This window comes from Hyaena hyaena, unplaced genomic scaffold (assembly GCF_003009895.1).
Source record: "Hyaena hyaena isolate Hyena2069 unplaced genomic scaffold, ASM300989v1 scaffold_78, whole genome shotgun sequence".
Taxonomy (NCBI): domain Eukaryota; kingdom Metazoa; phylum Chordata; class Mammalia; order Carnivora; family Hyaenidae; genus Hyaena; species Hyaena hyaena.
Genome location: NW_024080710.1, coordinates 301,383 through 317,716, shown reverse-complemented (window position 1 = coordinate 317,716; position 16,334 = coordinate 301,383). Strand labels below are relative to the sequence as shown.

Sequence of the window (16,334 nt, the reverse complement as noted above, 5' to 3'; positions counted from 1 at the left end):
TTATCTCTCCTTCTATTATGAATTACAGCCTTGTCGGATAAAGGCTTCTTGGTTACATATTTTTCCTATTTAGCACATTGAATATTTTTTGCCACTCCCTTCTGGCTGGCCAAGTTTCAGTGGACAGGTCTGCTACTACCCTTATGTGTCTACCCTTGTAGTTTAAGGCTCACTTGTCCCTAGCTTCTTTTAGAATTCTCTCTTTATCTTTGTATTTTGCCAGTTTCACTATGATATGTCATGATGTTGACCTGTTTTTGTTGATTTTGAAGGGAGTTCTCTGTGCTTCCTGGACTTGGATGTCTTTTTCCTGCCTCAGGTTGGGGAAGTTCTCAACTATAATTTGTTAAAATAAACCTTCTTCCCCTTTCTCTCTCTTCTTCTTCTAGAACTCCTCTGATATAGATATTATTTCATTTCATTGAATCACTTAGGTCTCTAGTGGTCTAGTGGTTTCTTTTCCTTCTTTTATAGAGCTTCATCGTTTTCAATACTTTTATCTTTTATTTCACCTATTCTCACCTCTGCATCTTCCATCCTTGCTGTCACTGCTTCTAGTTTATTTTGCACCTCATTTACAGCACTTCTAAATTAATCTATGTTTCTCTGCCTGGCCTCTTTTTGTTGTTGTTTGCCCTTTTCATTTCTCTCTGTGTACAGGACAAGGCTTCCCTCTTTTTTTTCCAGTGCTACTTCAATGAACAAAACAAAACACATTTGGTGGAAGGTCCAAACAATTCACCACTATGAGCAGTGGGATAGAAACAATCAGGCTTAATCCAGAGAGATAGGAAAATAAAGAAGAAAATAGAGAAAAGATGTAAAAAGAAATAGAGTAAAAATGCCCAATTAAATAAACAACCGGAACAGAGAAAGAAAGAAAAAAGGAAAAATATATATATAAAATAGGAATTGACCAAAAATCAAATTAGGAACTAGAAGCCTGGTTCCAAGGAAAGGAAAAAAAAAATGGAGGGTAGAAAGAAAAGGAGGGGAAAGAGAAGAGAAGGAAAGAAAAGAAAAGCAAAGAGGGAAAGAGAAGAAAAAAACAGACTAACATGCAAAACCGCAGGACAGCTGTCTGTTGTTGCCTGGAGCCAGCAGCGGTGCTGGTCTGGAGAAGAGGCCATCTGGTTCAGTCCGCATCAGTCCCGCTCTGCTATATAAGCAGTTACTGGGCACCGAGGGGTGGGCTTTGGTGTAAGCGGTCTGCCTCCACTGGGGGCCCCTGTCCTGTTCCCTGGCACCCCACCATGTTGTTGATGGGGAGAAAAATGGTGACACCCATCTCTCCTCCCTAGATAAGGTGTCTCAAGCCATTCAGGCAGCCCTCACAGAATAGTGCAAATGGGCAGCTCGCCTGTTCCACAGTCTCCTGCATCTCCTAGGTGCCTGGCTGGGATTCAAAACTCCGTGTCTTAAATGATCCCACTCTGTGCAGACCTGGTTCTGGGATAGTGCCACTATGCCCAGCCAACAAAGGGCCTCTAGCTGGTATCTGCAGGGTCTTTTGTTCTTGGCAGGGCAATATACCCTCTTCCCACAGTACTCAAGGGAGGGCACTGTTTTCTCCTATGGCTACAGTACCCTGGGCCAGCTCCCTTCCCTGCTCCCAGGCATGTGCCCATGACAGTGGCTCCAGTCTAGAGAAAGTCAAGCACCCCTGAAAATTCTTGGCTCCTAAGGCTGTTTGCAAAGTAGAAACTGGCTCTTTCTGTATTTTTTGTTCTCCAGTCCATGGTCTGGAGAGGTTTTTCTTTTGTCCGAATACAATACCACACTTCCATAGCCTTTCTTTCTCTTCCTTTGAGAAGACAAAAGGAACCCCCCCCAGCCCCCACCGTGCATACACGGCCTGTTTAATCTTTCCCAATTCACATACACATGCCTCTGTACCATCAAGCTGTCTCTTTCCACCCATGAAGATTTTTCTGTCACTCAGTATTGGTGGCTGTGTACTCCAAGTATTCTGACCTCAATACAGCTGTGTTTGAGGGAGGAGGGAAATTCCAGTCCATCTTAATTCCTCCCCTTTTCTTATCTTTTCTATTTGTACTTAATATATTTATTTATTTATTTATTTTTTACTCTCATTGTTTTTAGAGATTTCCCCTCTGTTATTATTTTTTCTTATTTATTTATCTATTGAGAGAAAGAGAGAGAGGAAGAGGCAGAGAGAGAGAGAAGGAGACATAGAATCTAAAGCAGGCTCCACACTGTCAGTGCAGAGCCTGACATGGGACTCAAACTTGTGAACTGTGAGATCATGACTTGAGACAAACTTGGACACTTAACCTGCTGAGCCACCCAGGTGCCCATCTATTACTGGTTTTACTTATTTATTTATTTTTTCTATTTTGATGTTTCTTTATTTAATTTATTTTTCTTAAATAGTTTATTGTCAAGTTGGTTTGTTGGGATGAGCACTGGGTGTTACATTACTGGTTTTAAATATGTGTCTTAATATGATTTTTTCACTGTTTATTGTGCTTGGGATTTGTTGAATTTATTACATCTGTGGGTTTATATTTTTTATTAAATTTGGAAAAAAATTAGCCTTTATTCAAATACTTATGTTCTACCCCACTCCTTATCTACCTATGGGGTTTAGTCACATATATATTAGGCTATTTGAAGTGGATTTATGGCTCACTAATGCACTATTCTTATGTTTTATATTTTCATATGTGTTTAATTTGGGTTGGTTCTTTCTTTTAATTTTTTTAACATTTATTTTTGAGAGAGAGAGCACTGGGGAGGGACAGAGAGAGAGGGAGACACAGAATCCAAAGCAGGCTCCAGGCTCTGAGCTGTCAGCATAGAGCCCAACATGGGGCTCAAACCTATGAACTGAGAGATCATGGCCTGAGCTGAAGTTGGACACCTAACTGACTGAGCCACCCAGGTGGCCCCTAATTTGGGTAGGTTCTGTTGGTAGTTTTTAAAATTTACCAATCTTTTTTTCCCTCAATGTCTAATGTACTATTATTAATCCCATTTAGCATATTATTAATTTAAGAAATTATAGTTTACATCTCAAATTCTATTTTAATCTTCTTATATTTTTATGTTTCCATTTATTATGTTTTCTGTAGCTTCTTGAATATTTGGAATATAGTTATTACAACTGTTTTGAAGTTCCTGTCTATTAATTTTATTACTTTTGTAATTTTTGAGTTGGTTTTGATTCATTTTTCTCACCTCAAAATATGGGTGTCTTTGCATGTCTGGTATGCAAATTATGCCTGGCATGGGAATTATTTTAAGATTCTGGGGATATCTTAAAATAATAATGTTTCAGTAGTTCACTGTGGGCATAAATTAACCTTTTTTTCATTTTTATGCTGGTTTAGAGGAGAGGATTAAAAAAAGACTGAGGATAAAGATGTAGAAAGATTGAGATGGGAAGGAGTGAGACTGAAGAACTCTGGTAGGATGGTTTTTACCTTTTCAGGAAGGTATGAGGCAAGGCCAGTAATTGTGAGGGAAAAGTAGAAAAAGGACTTGAAGAGTATGAAGCATGCTCTCGGCTACAACTGGGTAATCAATCAGAAATTAATAATTGGATTATTTAAACAGCTAGTTCCACCTGAGTTTAAGGCACAGGGTCCAGAAAGAGGGGGGCATGGTATTGCCTAGACAGGACTCCCCATAGCATCCTGTAGATCCCTAAGTTTGCATACATTTCCAAGCACCTCCTTTGCTGGTAGGCCTCCCCTATGTGCTAAGTCTCCCAATACAGCTCCTACTATCTTTCAGGCAGTCATTCCACGGCTCTGCTTGGCACTCTTGTCTATCAGATGACAGCTATTGGGGACTGCACATAATTTTTCAGAGCCCCTTCAACAGGCTGGGATTCTTGGTACTGCATAAGAATGTTAAAACTCTTAAATTCATTTTCTTAACTTTCCTATTTAACTTTCAGTGTAGGTCTTTTGCCTCTGTGTTCTTTTACCTTCTCTTTACCTTTCACCTTCCCATACAATTGTATGATCATTCTCCTTTCCTTTTTTGAATCTCTATTTTAAGGAGTAACATAAAATTCACTCTTACAGCCAGTCTTCTTTGTAAATTCTCTAATCCTTAGTTTCTTTTTGTGTATGTATGGAAATTATTTTTTTCCAAAAATTAGCTTTCCCTTTTTCCTGTATGACTTACCAACTTGATTACATTTCCCAGCTTCTCTTACCACTAAATGAGCAATGTAAATAAATTTTTGCTCATAGAATGTGAGCAGAAGTTATGTGTGCAAATATGCTTCACTTGCCTGAAATAAATTGGTTTTCTAGGACTTCTGTCATTTTCCTTTGTACAAGCAGAAATGTGCAGGTTGTGGAAACTTTCATGATGGTGAAGAGAATAATGGCCTTGGAGATCAAGATTCACTGACTTGGGAGGAACCTGGATCCCTTAATGAGATAGGAGAAGGCTACCCCATCATCCTGGGAACTACCCTACTATTCATACACACTTCAGAGTATTTAGTGAAAGAGAAAATATTAAGCCACCATATATTTGGATTTCTTCATTATAACAGTATAGTCTTTAACTTAACTAATACACATTTATTCATGAATGGTGACATATCATTAACATCACAGGAAGGAAATTTTTTGTTTATATATCTTTTATTTTGTTGGAAAAAAGATAACCTGTGTGGGTGTATTGGTGCCAGTGCACAGTCTTTCCAGGTAATTGTTTCTGTTGATGACCCATCCATAATAACATCTAACATGGTTTCTAAAATGGAATCCTCTATATCATCTTATTTAGTTTAAAGAAAAATCCTGAAGGTAGATATTACTCACATTCTATAGATTAAAAACTTGGATTCAGAGAGATGATGAGACTTACACTAATTTACACAGCTACTTAAGTAAGAGTCAGGCCTCAAAGCCATTTGGGAACTATTTACTTTAGTGCTTGTTCCAAGTACATCACACTGCTTAGTAAAATTAGAAGTGATTGAAGTGTCTTTTATTTTATTTTATTTTTTTTTCATTTCATGCCCTGATTCATGCTTACTTTCTTTTTTTTTTTTTACAAATAGTTTATTGTCAAATTAGTTTCCACATAACACTCAGTGCTCATCCCCAAAGTGCCCTCCTCCATGCCCATCCCCCCCCCCTCATCCATCAGTCCTCAGTTTTTGTCACCATTCAAGAGTCTCTCATGGTTTGCCTCTCTCCCTTTCCCCCACCATTTCCGCCCTTCTTCTCCCCCTTGTTCCTCCGTCAAGTTCCTCCTAATCCTCCTATACGTGCAAACATATGATATTTGTCCTTCTCTGCCTGACTTATTTCGCTCAGCATAACACCCTCAAGGTCCATCCACGTTGCTACACATGGCCAGATTTCATTGTTTCTCATTGCCATGGAGTATTCCATTGTATATATAAACCACATCTTCTTGATCCATTCATCTGTTGATGGACACTTAGGCTCTTTCCATGTTTTAGCTATTGTGGAGAGTGCTGCTATGAACATTGGGGTACATGTGCTCCTGTGCCTCAGCATTTCTGTATCCCTTGGGTAAATTCCTAGCAGTGCTATTGCTGGGTCAGAGGGGAGTTCTATTGTTAGTTTCCTGAGGAACCTCCACACTGTTTTCCAGAGGGGCTGTACCAGTTTACATTCCCACCAACAGTGTAGGAGGGTGCCCGTTTCTCCACATCCTCGCCAGCATCTAGAGTTCTCTGATTTGCTCATTTTAGCCACTCTGACTGGCGTGAGGTGGTATCTCAGTGTGGTTTTGATTTGTATTTCCCTGATGAGGAGGGATGCTGAGCATCGTTTCATGTGTCTGTTGGCCATCTGGATGTCCTCTTTGGAGAAGTGTCTGTTCATATCTTCTGCCCATTTCTTCACTGGGTTGTTTGTTTTTCGGGCGTGTAGTTTGGTGAGTTCCTTATAGATTCTGGATATTAACCCTTTATCTGATATGTCTTTTGCAACTATCTTTTCCCATTCCGTTGGTTGCCTATTAGTTTTCTGGGTTGTTTCCTTTGCTATGCAGAAGCTTTTAATCTTGACGAGGTCCCAATCATTTATTTTTGCTCTTGATTCCCTTGCTTTTGGGGATGTGTCAAGTAAGAAGTTGCTGCTGTGGAGGTCAAGGAGGTTGTTTCCTGCTTTCTCCTCTAGGGTGTTGATAGTTTCCTGTCTCACGTTCAGGTCCTTTATCCATTTTGAGTTTATTTTTGTGCATGGTGTGAGAAAATGATCTAGTTTCATTCTTCTGCATGTTGCTGTCCAATTCTCCCAACACCATCTGTTAAAAAGGCTGTCTTTTTTCCATTGGATATTCTTTCCTGCTTTGTCAAAGATCAGTTGGCTGTATACTTTTGGGTCTGCTTCTGAGTTCTCAATTCTGTTCCATTGGTCTATGTGTCTGTTTTTGTGCCGATACCATACTGTCTTGATGATGACAGCTTTGTAGTAGAGGCTGAAGTCTGGGATGGTGATACCTCCCGTTTTGGTTTTATTTTTCAGTATTACTTTGACTATTTGAAGTCTTTTGTGGTTCCATACAAATTTTTGGATAGTTTGTTCTAGTTTTGAGAAGTATGCTGGTGCAATTTTGATTGGAATTGCATTGAATGTGTAGAGTGCTTTAGGTAGTAATGACATCTTAACTATATTTATTCTTCCTATCCATGAGCATGGAATGCTTTTCCATTTCTTTGTGTCTTCTTCAATTTCCTTCATAAGTTTTCTATAGTTTTCATCATACAGATCTCTTGTATCCTTGGTTAGGTTTATTCCGAGGTATTTTATGGTTTTTTGTGCAATTGTGAATGGGATCAGTTTCTTGATTTCTCTTTCTGTTGCTTCATCGTTGGTGTATAAAAATGCAACCGATTTCTTTACGTTGATTTTGTACCCTGCAACTTGGCTGAATTCTTGGATCAGTTCTAGTAGGCTTCTGGTGGAGTCTGTCGGGTTTTCGATGTAGAGTATCATGTCATCTGCGAAGAGGGAAAGTTTGACTTCCTCTTTGCCAATTCTGATGCCTTTTATTTCCTTTTGTTGCCTGATGGCTGATGCTAGGACTTCCAGCACTATGTTAAACAACAGTGGTGAGAGTGGACATCCCTGTCGTGTTCCTGATCTCAGGGGGAAAGCTCTCAGTTTTTCCCCGTTGAGGATGATGTTAGCTGAAGGCTTCTCATAGATGGCTTTGATGATGTTTAAGTAGGTTCCTTCTATCCCAACTTTCTCTAGAGTCTTTATTAAGAAGGGATGCTGTATTTTGTCAAATGCTTTTTCTGCATCTATTGACAGGATCATATGGTTTTCATCTTTTCTTTTATTGATATGATGTATCACATTGATTGATTTGCAAATGTTGAACCAGCCCTGTAACCCAGGAATGAATCCCACTTGATCTTGGTGGATGATTCTTTTGATATGCTGCTGGATTTGATTTGCAAGGATCTTGTTGAGAATTTTTGTATCCGTATTCATCAAGGATATTGGCCTGTAGTTCTCTTTTTTTGCTGGATCTCTGTCTGGCTTGGGAATCAGAGTGATGCTGGCTTCATAAAATGAGTCCGGGAGTTTTCCTTCGATTTCTATTTTTTGGAATAGCTTGAGAAGAATTGGGCTTAATTCTGTTTTAAATGTCTGGTAGAATTTCCCAGGGAAGCCATCAGGTCCAGGGCTCTTATTTGTTGGGAGATTTTTGATCACTGATTCAATTTCTTCACTCGTTATGGGTCTGTTCAGGTTTTCTATTTCTTCCCGTGTGAATTTTGGTAGTGAGTGTGTGTTTAGGAATTTGTCCATTTGATTGAAGTGTCTTTTAATAGCAAACCCACTTAACTCTACAGCCAAGCTAATCAGTCACTTAATCAATAATTAAACATTGAATGTCAGCTATATTCAGGACATTTTCATAAAGAGGAAAGTAATAGACATATCTAGCCTATTCTCTGCTCATATAGAAGAACATATATATATATATATATATGTAAACAGGTACCAGATTGGGGGAAGAGGAGGTAAAATGTTGCCAAGCCCTTTTCATGTATTAGTTACTACAATAATGAGGTAAGTCTTGTGGTTTTTATAATTAAGTCCTGGTGAGGTTAAGAGACTTGCCCCAAGTCACATAACCAGAAAGTTTCAGGCTTGGGATTTGACGTTGGGTCTGTAAAGACTCCAAAGCTCACAAAAGTGCCTTTGGATGTGACTGGGATTTATCAGAGAGTGATCATTTCCCTCCAGGAAGTCAGGGAAGTCTTGGTAGAGGTTATGGAGATAGATCTGGGTAGGATTTGGTTAGGGAGAGAAAATATGGGGTTAGGAGAAGGAAAGATAGCTTGGTAAAGGAGCTAAGGTATGAGTGAAAGATAGTGAGGGGACCAGCTCTGTTGGTAGGGGTGGTTTATGCTAGGAAACACAGGGACATTGGCTTCATAGCTTTAAACTTCCATGAAAGGCAGTCTAGAAATTCTAACTGCCTTCTAGACACCCCCTTCCCAGTCTCTATTTCTGAGCACATTTGTCTGAGCACCAGAACTTGGGTCTGCACTGCCCCAGATTATGTGAACTGGAAGAGAGGTTTGGTCCTGCTCTTTGCTGAAGCTTACACCCTTTTACATATATTTGGATCAGAAGTCTGAACTGGCCTTTGTATGAACACCAGTGACAGCCAGGTACCTAGCAAAGTGGTACTTAATTGCTCCTTCAGGGTCCACTTAGAGTAATAGCTGCGAACAGGTGTCCCAAGTGTCTCCCACAGGCAGTGACAAATTCTGCTGAAGATGAGTCGCAAATTCTTGGCAAGATTAGCTTAAATAGGGGCAGAAAGCCTTCATCTGTACTGATCTTGTCCTAGATTACTTCTTCAGTGTCACCACATTTCCTACCTCAATCATGATTCATGGAGAAAGGATGGCTATACATAAAATCTATTAGCTCCACAAAGCTGAAGATTTTTTTCAAGGTAATAAGGAGTATTCTGAAGATGGCTCATTCTAATGGGTGATATAAAATAATGAGAAAAATTCTGCTCGTAACTCTAAGTCTGCTTAATTTTTATCATGAACTATATAAGACCTGATATTTTTTGTTTAGCAGACCTCCAATTAGTATCATTTATAGATTTCTCACTTTGTATTATTACTATTTGATCAGTAAATAATAGTGCAAATAGGATATAAAAACTGGCTGAGAGTTTAGGGTTTGTATTCACACCTCAATCAAAATAATAATAATTTAGATTCTTGGTTGATTTTTCTTTTTCTTGACATTTTTTGACATTTGATATTTGACATTGGATTTAGTGGGTCAACTAACAAATTACATAGCAAAGAATTCTAGGCTTGAATTCCAAAGTCTTGGGACTAGATATTAGCTTTGTCACTAATATTCTGTGTGACTAGGACAAGTCACTTAGATGTCTTCCTGACTTTACAATAAAATAGGTTGGACTAGGTTGTCTTTAAAGTATCTTTCAGATTTAAACCTGAAAAGATAAAATTTCGGCATTTTCTGATTTTTAGTTTTCTACTTTTGAGTTATGTTTACAATAGGAATATTTACCTTTGTATGTAATAGATGGACTTTGGATTAGTTGTATTGTGTCTGAAAATTCTCAAACTTCTTTAGAGATAAAGATAATAGAAGTAGTCAACTTCTCCATAATCAATTGAATGCCTTGTGATAGCACTAATTCTCCACTTGTGAAATTATGAACAATAAATTAGAACTAAGATGAAATTTCATTAAAAGTAAATTGTCTTTCATGTGAGATTTAACTTATTTGTATGAAAAACTAATTAACCAGACTTTTTAATTTCAGGGATTTGAGGACACTTTGTGCTGTTTCTTTAAAGTGATCAAATTTACAAGATGCATTTTTATTTTCTTTGAAACTTGAGTGCTAGAAGTTCTGGTAAGTATGGAAAATAATCACTGTTTTAATGTCATGTCATCTCACATGTGGAGAGTCATGTAGTCTCATGTTGTATGTGTTTAAACTTGGCAATTGGTACCTGAGATCTTTTTCTTTTCCCTCACATCTTTGATAATAATTTTGTGCTGCTTGATGAGGATTAAAGCTAATGCTCTATGAACCTCAGGAGAGAAAGGTCTTTGTTATTTTTAGAAGAGGAAGTGACTGGCTGAGGTCCAACAGAGATTTCAGAGATTTTCTCACAGAAAGAGTCTCAGCTCCCTTCTTCTTTGATCTTCCTCTTGATCAGTTGGATGAGGGACTGTCCAACTGCCCTGGAAATTACACTGAGAGGGCAATTATCTGAGGGACAGTTTTTTCCCTGAGTGTGAATCAGTTTGTTGACATTTCCTTGTGCTGAGAACCTGTTCAAAACTTCCATTTATGTTGTAGTTATTTATTTATTTTTCTATCCTCACTCTGGAGTTGAGTTAAGAGAAAGACTAGGTATAGGGTTTCATTCATAATAGGTTCTTTTGATACTCTGGTAATGATATGTGATAGACCCACACACTACTGCTCAATGTTTGGTGACAGAGGTGTCTTTCTCCTTCCGGGTGTGGTCACAGCATTATGAGTCTCTGGCTTGTAATCCGTCTGATGGAGTGAAATGTGAATGATGACTGGGGGTATGAGGCTGTTAGAATCCTAGGGAGGACATTCATCGGAAGTACAAAAACCTTACATGGAGACATCCAAGGGGCAAATCCAACTCTGTTCCTTTTCAGACTGCCTCTGCTTTTCAGTCTCACAATGGTCCCTGGGGTTAAACAGGAGTCACTCAACAGACTGTGTTGAGGAGCCAGTAAAATTCCAGAGGAACAAATAAAATTTCCAGACCCCCACCTCTGACTGTACAAAAGTAATAGTCACTATTTTTGCATATAAAGCATATTGCATTTATTAACTTCAGCAAAGCAATTGAGTGACCTGACACTTTGCTGCTGGGAAGATACAGATGGACCATCATTTGCATTAGCTTTATGCAGACTTTACACTAGCACAGCCTATTGCTCTAAATCAGAGGAATTTTATGCCATTCTATGCAAAGAACAGTCTTCACCTTACAAAATGGTGATATGATTTGATGATAGGTATTTACTCATTTTGTATAAACCTTTTAATGCTTCAGTGGTAAATACATTTATTGAAGTTTGACAAAAAGCAGAATTCTTAATTGAAAATGAGCGCCTTTTAAAAAATTAAATCTTTTGATGAATGAAGAGTTGAAAAGAAGGAAAAAAAGCAAATGTGGTACCAAGCTGATTTCATCTTAAACTTTAAGAATTTAGTTTTGAGAATAGAAAACTGTGTTGAGAATAAAAAACCACTCTGTTTTTGTTGGTATCAGACTGTTCTTTGCTATTGTTTCAACAAACGTATTTTAGGGACCACTTGTTCGATGCCAGACATGGGGCTGGGAGGCAAAAAAAGGTGCTCAGAAATGAATGAGGCAAATGTCCCAATCTTAAGGGAGATGGGTACATAATTATGAGGTGATGTGTTAATGAATTCTAGAATAGGAGTCAGTACAGAATCCTGAGAGGCCACAAAGGAGAGAGTGGTCCTTTTTCTCTAGGGAAGGAATTTTAGGAAAAGAGGGGATGATGATCGACCTGGTTCATGAGAAGGAGTGCATTTCTGGCTGAGGGAGCTGCAAGAAATTTGCACAAAATTTGCACAAAATTCTGACATGGCTGGTGCTTTTGCCAGACTGGGAGATCTGGGTGTGGCTGGAGCTTTGACTTTGAAGAGTGAGACACGAGGGAAAACATTGTCTGGAGAGGTGGTAGATCCAGGAGTAACAGTTGAGGGTCTCTATTCTCTCAGATCTGCCTGTAAGAAAGATTGTTTAAAAAAATTTTTTTATGTTTATTTTTGAGAGAGACAGAGTATGAACAGGGGAAGGACAGAGAGAGAGAGAGAGACAGAATCCAAAACAGACTCTGGGCTTAGAGCTGTTAGCACAGAGCCTGACATGGGGCTCAAACTCACAAACTCCAAGGTCATGACCTGAGCTGACATTGGATGCTTAACCATCTGAGCCACCCAGGTGCCCCTAGAAAGATTCTTAAATGGAAAAATTAGAAAATACAGAGAAACAAAGGCAAAGAAATTAAATCAATATAATCTGTTTCCACTGTTGTCTATCATTCATCAGTTGGTTTTTTTCTACAGGTATATACACAAACATGATTTTTTTTCTTAAACTCAAAATAAGATCCTATTGTACATACTACTTTTGAACTTTCTTCATGCTTTTTGATAAACATCAGTAAAACACCTCTAGAGCATCATTTTGATAGATATAGAGCATTATGCTATATCAATATATCATAACATACTGACCTTTAAGAGTATAGCTTGCTGTTACATTTTCAGGATTATAAGTAATGCTGTGATGACACTTTGAAGATGGACTTAATTATTTCTGTAGGATAAATTCCTAGATGTGAAAGTTTTGAGCCAGAATCTTGACATCTTGGCCTGAATCTTGGCACCCATGCTAAAACATTAGTCAAAACCATGCTGTTCAAACTTTGCCAAATCATGGTTCATAAAGAATAGATTATTGATTTACTTGCATTTCTTTGAGATTGAATGATGCTTTATGAATTAATTGGTCATTTGTACTTACTTTTTATGAGCTACATGTTCACATACTTTACCTAATGTCGTATTGGTATGTTTGTCTTCATTGAGAAGTCCTAGTACCTCTGTATAATATTGCACATACCATGATGTCAGGTATGAATGAAACACAGTAGCAGCTTACCTTAGGATACCTCTCATTTCTCTCTCTAGCCCTGGAATCACATGAAGCTGTGGGTAGAGACTCGCCTGATGATCATGGAAATCCCTCTCGGCCCAAGGACCATGAATAACCAGACTCTAGTAACAGAGTTTATCTTGCAGGGCTTTTCAGAGCACCCAGAATACCGTGTGCTCTTATTCAGCTGTTTCCTCTCCCTCTACTCTGTGGCTCTCACAGGTAATCTCCTCATCATTTTGGCCATCAGCTTCAACTCTGGGCTCCATACCCCCATGTACTTCTTTCTGTTCAACTTGGCTACCATGGATATTATCTGCACCTCTTCCATCATGCCCAAAGCACTGGAGGGTCTGATGTCAGGGGAGAGCTCCATCTCTTATGGGGGCTGCATGGCCCAGCTCTATTTCCTCACATGGGCTGCATCCTCTGAGCTGCTCCTCCTCACAGTCATGGCCTATGACCGGTATGCGGCCATCTGCCACCCTCTGCATTACAGCACCATGATGAGCAAGGCTTTCTGCAGCAAGCTGGCCACAGGTGTGTGGGTGCTCTGTGCCTTCAACACAGCCATCCATACTGGACTGATGCTGCGGTTGAACTTCTGTGGCCCCAATATCGTTACCCATTTTTTCTGTGAGGTCCCTCCTCTGTTGCTTCTCTCCTGTAGCTCCACCTATGTGAACAGCATCATGATTGTCCTGGCTGATGCCTTTTATGGCATATTGAACTTCCTCATGACCATCGTGTCATATGGTTTTATCATCTCTAGCATTCTAAAGATGCGGACTGTAGAAGGAAAGAAAAAAGCCTTTTCTACCTGCTCTTCCCACCTCCTTGTGGTGTGTATGTATTATACCTCTGTTTTCTATGCCTACATAAGCCCTGTCTCTAGCTACAGTGCAGAGAAGAGCAAGGTGGCTGGTGTACTGTACACCATGTTGAGCCCTACTCTCAACCCCCTCATCTATACTCTGAGAAACAAGGAGGTCAAAGCAGCCCTCAGGAAGCTTTTCTCCTTCACCAGAAATTAATTTCTGTCTTCTGGAGCTTTTGTGGAGACTGCATATTGAAGTCCACAGTCATCTCAGAGACTCTCCAATGAATAAGTCTTTGAAAACTACCATTAATGACTCAGTGTGATTATTAGATTTTCACCATGCTGTGAAGAGCAATTATTGTTATTCATCTTGGTTTCTTGCAATTTTTATATTTTCTACATTTTGTAATGGATTTTTTAAAAAAATAAAAAATACTTAAATGAGTATTCAGTGATTAAGAGCACATTACTCAATGAGACAAAACAAAACTCATTTGATCTATATCCTTAGAAAATTGGTAATTCGGCTAAGAATACACTAGTGCACATGATGATGAATGTAAAAAGAAAAGGCATAAGAGCATTGCATTGCAGGGGGTGGTGCAGATGTACAGAGAAGACATGTGTAGTGTGGAAGGAACCCTATACTGGTTGAGGAGATCTGGATTTAAATTCAGACTCTTTCAGAACACTCAGTCCACTTCAGCTGTAGTTTCCTTTTAAGTGTAATGGGGAAAATAAATAAATCTAGAGATGCTGTCAAGACTGAACAAGAGAATTGAAGACAATGATATCAAGTGCTATCTAAGTTTAAGATAATACTGCTGGTGAGTGATTACCGAGGACAGGAGCAGCTAAGGAAACTCGGATGTCACAGCCCCTCACCCCTGCCTCAGGGTGATGTGTGTGGAGCCTAGCTGGAAAATGTAGGTGGGGGTTAAGATGCAGAAGCAGTGGATTCAACTCTCTAAAAATGACCTAGCGAGAAGCAGCAGAGGGATGGGCAAATGAGAAGCCCCTCTGGTGGTTTCTGATGTAGAGTGGATCCTCTTTATCTTAGGAAGCCTCAGGCTCATGAGTGATACCATCTCTGTGCAGGAAAGGCCAAATGAAGGAGTTCTTCATGATGGATGGACTTCCCTTAGTCATGGATTCTCTCCCAGCTCCCTGGAGCCTGTCATCTATCAGTCCCCAATTTTCTTTCCTGCTCTTTCAAACACAAACAGGTCCATTTTTGGTTTTGGATCACTTCTCTTTCCTGTTCATTTGATCCCTGTCTCAGGCTCTGTACCTCTGAGCCTTATATGAACTGCTGCTCCTTCTCTCTGTAGCCTCTAGATCCAGGGGGAGCACCCCTACCAGCCAGAGTGCTGTCTTGCCCAGAGTTTGCCTTCCCAGGAACAGATGCATTCTTTTCCTTCAACAGTCTTGATACTTGAGTTGTTTTGTTTTGTTTTGTTTTTGGTTCCTTTTGTCGGAACCACCACCAATCTGTCTTTCTTAGCCAAGACAGAGAAGCTGGTCTTGCTTCTCTATATGTTATCTCTTAAAATTAATCCATGTGATTTAGAGCAGACAAACTCATGACTCCACTGGCATCCAGCAGGAAGCATTTTCTATGACTTTCTGACTATGACTTCACATTATCGATTCTTTGAAGAGCCACAGAGAGGAAATGTTAGAACTTCCATTTCTCTGCTTTTTGTCTTTGATAATGTCTATCAATTAAAGGAAGCCTATCCTTTCTTCAAATGTTTCCCAACCACAAGCTCTTATCCTTTTGGCCTCCCTGACTCAAGCACATCTCATGTAAGTGTTCCACCAGATTAGTCTGCCAACACCAACAGCCATATGATAAGGGGTCTGGCTGAGGGAGATAAGATAGGAGCCTGTGGTGCATCCAGCTCGCCCTCTGTGGAGGCTGGTTTATGAACTGAAGACTTAGGCCGTATTCCTATCCTTTGGCTCCAGACAATGAGGTAGTTGTATTCTTGTGTTTTATATTAGCTTCCTTTTTCTTCAGTTTAGGAATTGATCCTTGGGTACAGCTACACCAGGGTCTGTCACCTTTGACATTGTTGACATTTGGGCTGAATCATTGTGGGAGCTGTTCTGTGCATCATAGATACTTAGCAGCATCCTTGGCTTCTACCAACTAGATGCTAGTAGAAATGCTCCAGTTGTGACAATCAGGAATGTCTCTAGACATTGCCAAATCTCCTTGGGGGTGAGGAGAGAGCAAAATTGTCTCTGGATGAGAACCGCTGATCTAAAGCCAACCAGCATCTCTTACTTTTGGGGTTTGTGGTTGCTGGTGTGCACTTCCACCACAGCTACTAGTTTTCCAGTAACACTATGAGACTAGGTAATACACCCAAGTTACATAATGAGTGGGAGGTGGAGGTAGGATTTCAGCAAAAGCTCAAAGAATTTGAAGTGTATGCTCTTACCCACCAAAGTATATATTAGGGCCTATTATAGACTTCACTTTCTGCCACTGTTCATGGTTGGGACAAGAGACTTTGTGAGCAAAGAGCAAGCCCATTGCAGCTCTTGTCCAACCTGACAGTGGGTCTAGAAGAGCAATCTTTTTGAAAATGTTTTGAGAGGTAGCAACTGGTCTCAGCAGAGGACACAGATTTAGATCCTACTAACCTTTGTCAGAGCTACTGAACTGGTACAGTGATGTCTGTCACTTACTTAATGAAAGGAGAGACCTGACCCATTTCTCCAGATATGGATTTCTGAGAGCCCTATCTGGCAGGGGCAGGCATTTATTCCAGT

General features: G+C 39.6%; 1 protein-coding gene across 1 annotated transcript; it reads left to right on the top strand.

The window, feature by feature from the left end:
- The first annotated feature begins 12,777 nt into the window (after positions 1–12,777).
- LOC120232750 (olfactory receptor 13A1) lies at positions 12,778–13,781 on the top strand. Its single transcript, XM_039233647.1, has one exon. The coding sequence runs from the start codon at positions 12,778–12,780 to the stop codon at positions 13,762–13,764; it is 987 nt and encodes a 328-aa protein (XP_039089578.1). The 3' UTR covers positions 13,765–13,781.
- Positions 13,782–16,334: the final 2,553 nt, after the last annotated feature.